The sequence below is a fragment of the Cucurbita pepo genome, chromosome LG13, assembly GCF_002806865.2.
Source record: "Cucurbita pepo subsp. pepo cultivar mu-cu-16 chromosome LG13, ASM280686v2, whole genome shotgun sequence".
In the NCBI taxonomy this organism is placed as follows: Eukaryota; Viridiplantae; Streptophyta; class Magnoliopsida; order Cucurbitales; family Cucurbitaceae; genus Cucurbita; species Cucurbita pepo.
Window position 1 is genome coordinate 3496278 of NC_036650.1, and position 3993 is coordinate 3500270.

General features: G+C 38.2%; 1 protein-coding gene across 1 annotated transcript; it reads left to right on the forward strand.

Annotated features, from left to right (window-relative positions):
- The first annotated feature begins 2473 nt into the window (after positions 1–2473).
- LOC111809008 (probable calcium-binding protein CML25) lies at positions 2474–3431 on the forward strand. Its single transcript, XM_023695304.1, has one exon. It carries the CDS (start codon positions 2716–2718, stop codon positions 3286–3288), a length of 573 nt encoding a protein of 190 aa, XP_023551072.1. The 5' UTR covers positions 2474–2715; the 3' UTR covers positions 3289–3431.
- The last annotated feature ends 562 nt before the right edge of the window (positions 3432–3993 follow it).

Below are 3993 nucleotides of genomic sequence, written 5' to 3' on the forward strand. Positions count from 1 at the left end.
TAGACAAGAAGCATCGCCCCCTTCAATTCTGAGCAGGAGATCAAGTCCTCATCAAGTTGAGACCAGAACAGATCAGATTTCGCAGCCGAAAGGACCAGCGACTAGTTCGAAAATATCAAGGCCTGGTTGAAGTCCTCAAAAAGATCGGGGCTACCTCCTACAGAGTTGCATTACCCACATGGATGAAAATCCACCCAGTAATTCATGTGAGCAACTTGAAGCCTTATCACCCTGACCAGGACGACGACCAGCGAAATGTAATCACAAGACCGAGCATCGATCTGAAACAAAGAGACAACAAAGAAATAGAGGAGATCCTAGCCGACAGGGTTAGGAAGATAGGAAGACCCGTACAGACGATTCGTGAATTCCTTATCAAATGGAAGAATCTCCCTACGAAGGAAACCAGCTGGGAACGCGCCAAAGATCTGGACTCCGTCGCCACCCACTTCAGGTTCGAAAGTAGTCGGTTGACAGGGACGTCAACCAATTAGGTGGGGGAGGATGTCACGGTCATGCTCGTCCAAGGCGTGTTGCCCATGGCCGCATGCCCATGACAAGCCCAACCCTTTATGTCTTTTCATATTCTAGTGTTTTACTTTTATATTTCTAGGAAGTATGACGTTTCAGAAATATCAAGTCTAGGCCTGTCAGACATGAAATGCCTTAAAATGTACTATAGGGAGATACGACTAGTTGTCAACTTCTCCCTACCCAAGGTTATATACTGTAAGCCGTTGTTATTTCTCTCTTGCTTGCTTATATAACGTCTCTTTAAAAAATCTCTCTTTCGAAAATCTCTCTCTGCCCTCGCTTTCTAAAACCTTCTCTTAAAACCGAGGCCAGAGGCTCGAGCATACGTCGCTTGGCCGTAGGCGACGCAAGAACGACTTGGCTTAGCTCACTTGTCGTTGGAAAGTGAGTGTCGCACAATCGCAAGTCCGCTGCCATTAAAAGTGTGATTGTGACACACTGCACGTGTCATATGTGTGATATACTTTGATATGTGATGTTATGTTATGTTACGCTATATGATATACCAAATAATATGGTATAAACGGATTGTCATATTATGTTACACTAAGCTATATTATTTTATGAGATGTCATGATGTACTATGATATGTTATGTTAATTCTTGATATATATGAAATGTAATAATGTACTATGATATGTTATGTTAGGCCACGATATACTATGACATGTCATGATATGTTTTAAAATAAGAAAATATATGATGCACAACCTTCCTATGCCATGACTTGGAAGCTATGTTATGTATAATTATGTACACATAATTACCGGGTTTAATATGTTATGAAAGAATGGAAGTTATCTTGCAGCATTTATTACGCCATAATGGAAAGATGTTGACCTCATGTATAATTGTATTTTCACATGCATCGGGATATTTGTTCATTATGATGAATATAGATGCGTACTTTATAAGATTGAAATGATCATCATGTTTACCATGATACCACAACGATCGCTATTCTCCTCCAGTGAACGGCAACAGCCCATTAGTGAGTGTTAGCCCGACCAGTAGGCCTAGGAGGTGTGCGAACCCACCTAGTGGGTTTATGTTTGCACATGTGGGTCGTGTGTAGAGAAGTACTACACATCCAACTTAGTCCGAACTGAAAAACCGCCTAAGAGAATGAAATGATGTTTTGAATGTTATATCCCCATGTTGCATGTAATTGCATTCTCAACACAAACAGTGGGGCCATATTTCTTAAAATACTCAAATCTTGTGTTATTCTTACATTTCAAGTAAAGGTAAGACACCCATGTACGGGTGACGAAGGTGTTGCATTGAAAACCATAGAACTTATTGAGCGCAATTGTACTTTATTTATCTCCTCGCCTTTAGGATAGATCATGACATTATTTTATTATTTTCTCTGTTTTTTTTTTTTTTCTAGTTTTTTGATTCAGGACTTTGTCTCATTTTCATATGTTTTGGATTTATTTAAAAATTTTATTTTTAACATGTAAGTCTATGAAATCGTTTATGAACTATTTAAAATGAATATTTTTTGCATACAAAAGTATATCATGCATATGGTAGCGACTCTATTGCAGTAGAAAAATAGATTCATTACAAACTAAGTATATAAACGAGCTCGTTAAATTATCACATGTATTAATAATTGGGCACATCAATAATAGAATAACTATTGCCAAAAAAAAAAATGAATGTATTCTTAGTGGCTTACGGATTAAAAAAAGTTGTGGAATATATCTAAGATACTTGTATATCAATTGTATATAGATGAAGTGCAGGAATGATGTAAATATATATCAATAATAGATGAAATGATATGAATAATACATAAGAATGGATCGAAATTGAAGATGGAATAGTAACCCATTAATTGTAATAACATGATAAAATCATTTTGTTATTTGTTTATTTATTGTTATTATTATGTTATTTGGTTATTATTGGTAGATTTGTAATGCGTGGGTTCCATTATTATTCACGAACATGCTTTGGATGACCAGATTCAATTTTTGATGTGCTGAATTTGAAGCCCAATCCCTTTCCCCCCTCCAAATTTGGAACATCAAATTCCATGGAATTTCACACTCCAATTCTGTTTCTTCCAAATCCCGCTCCCAATTCATCTCTACTCCCTCCCCCAATTCCTCTCCGATTCTAATTCATCCAATCCAATCGAATCAAATCAAATCTCTGTGATCTGCAATCATGGGATTCAAATCTCTCTTCTCCCTAAAGATCAAGAAATCCGATGCCTCCACCGACTCACCGCTTCGATCTACGGCGGTTCCCCTTCTCGGATCTCGAACGCCGTCTTTCAATTCTCCAGCGCAACTCGCGGAGCTCCAGCAAGTATTCAAGAAATTCGATGTCAACGGCGACGGCAAGATCTGCTCCTCTGAACTCGGATCCATTATGCGGAGCCTCGGCCAGGCGGCCACCGAGGAGGAGCTTCAGAGCATGATCGAGGAGGTGGATGCTGACGGCGACGGCTACATCGACCTCCACGAGTTCATCGAGCTCAACACCAAGGACGTGGATTCCGAGGAGGTGCTGGCGAATCTGAAGGACGCGTTCTCTGTTTACGACATGGACGGAAACGGATCCATTACGGCGGAGGAATTGCAGGAGGTTTTGAAGAGCTTGGGCGACGAATGCTCCTTGGCGGATTGCCGGAAGATGATCACCGGCGTCGACAAAAACGGCGACGGTATGATTTGTTTCGATGAATTCAAAGTGATGATGATGATGAGCGGTTCTCGATCCGGCTTCAATGCTTAATTAATGTAATGGTAATTCATAATTATGAGTAAATTAGGTATGTTGCTAACATTTTCCGTTGCTTTATTATATAATTAGGAATTATTTGCTTGTAATTGATTCTTTTTAATAGCATTAATTATGAATTAATAGAAAATTTTTAATACCATTAAATCACATACCACAAACCATAATAACATATGTATACACACCTAACCTACTTCTAAAATTATTCCAACTATATATTTTCCATTGATTTTTCTGGTCTTTTTTTATTTATTTATTATTACAAATCTTCGAGACCTTTTGTCCTCTAAAACTCGAGGGTAGTTGGTCCTCATGGTTTCCTCTTGTTTTTATGTTACTTCCTGAGATTGATGGTTTCTCGACCACACCTTAAACAGTGTCACCACACGACCACATAAGGTTTTTACTTCTACTAGTAGTTTTCATCCAAGATGAAATCAATTATGCAAAATGGAAATGGTTTATGTATGTCCATGTCATAGTCCTTCAGTAAGTGATATTGTACGTTCACGTCGTGTCATAGTCCTTCAACCAATTCAAGTCATCTATGTTATTTTGTATTCCACTCTTTCTCAGTGGAGAACTACTTTAAACTCTTGTGGTTGGTGAACATCTTCATCTTCTCACCTTACCAATAATATCTCCAAAGTTTGGATATAAAAATTATTATAACTAATTATAGGTTTGGAATAGTTCTTT

Coding starts and splice junctions, on each gene's coding strand:
- LOC111809008 (XM_023695304.1), top strand. CDS start 2,716: ATGGGATTCAAATCTCTCTTCTCCCTAAAGATCAAGAAATCCGATGCC.